At 37.1% G+C, this 498-nt stretch overlaps 1 protein-coding gene across 1 annotated transcript in view; it reads right to left on the reverse strand.

Annotated features, from left to right (window-relative positions):
* The window catches only part of LOC101492173 (transcription factor UNE10), a 6946-nt gene extending 6695 nt beyond the window's left edge, over positions 1–251 (reverse strand). Inside the window, exon 1 of the mRNA XM_004514178.4 lies at positions 15–251. Within this exon, the coding sequence (XP_004514235.1) occupies positions 15–115 (101 nt within the window). The 5' untranslated portion in view covers positions 116–251. The remainder of the gene's footprint in view (positions 1–14) is intronic.
* Positions 252–498: the final 247 nt, after the last annotated feature.

A 498-nucleotide genomic window follows, 5' to 3' on the forward strand; every position in this document is an offset into this window, starting at 1 on the left:
GAAAGAGATCTGACATGGGAACATCAGGGTTAGTTGAATTAGAGTTGGAACGAAGAGTGACTCTTGGTGGTTCTGGATTTTCTTCAACATCCCAACTAGGAACACACTGGCTCATTTTTAGGAAGAATTGAAAAAAGTTCTCTCTAAATGTGTTTTTGCTCTTTTTCACATGTTGGGGAAGGAATACAGAGTTTGGTGAAAGAGAGAAGAAAATATTGATTGATAATATAATTTTATGAATTGATTTAATCTGGTTGGGGGGGGGGGGGGGGCCTATATGAGAGCAACGAGTGAAAGTAGCTTGTGGAGTTCATTAAGCTACGTATAAGGAGAGAATCTAGTCCATATGTATTGCCATTGGAGTGACAAGATTTGTGAGTGGAGTCAGCTCTGTTTTGTAGTTCCAATGATTTTAAGATTTGTTTACTAGTAGTGTCTTTCATTCCCATACGGATATACTTATACAGATACATAAATAGAGAAATACTAGGAAGAAAT

The sequence above is a fragment of the Cicer arietinum genome, chromosome 3, assembly GCF_000331145.2.
Source record: "Cicer arietinum cultivar CDC Frontier isolate Library 1 chromosome 3, Cicar.CDCFrontier_v2.0, whole genome shotgun sequence".
Taxonomy (NCBI): domain Eukaryota; kingdom Viridiplantae; phylum Streptophyta; class Magnoliopsida; order Fabales; family Fabaceae; genus Cicer; species Cicer arietinum.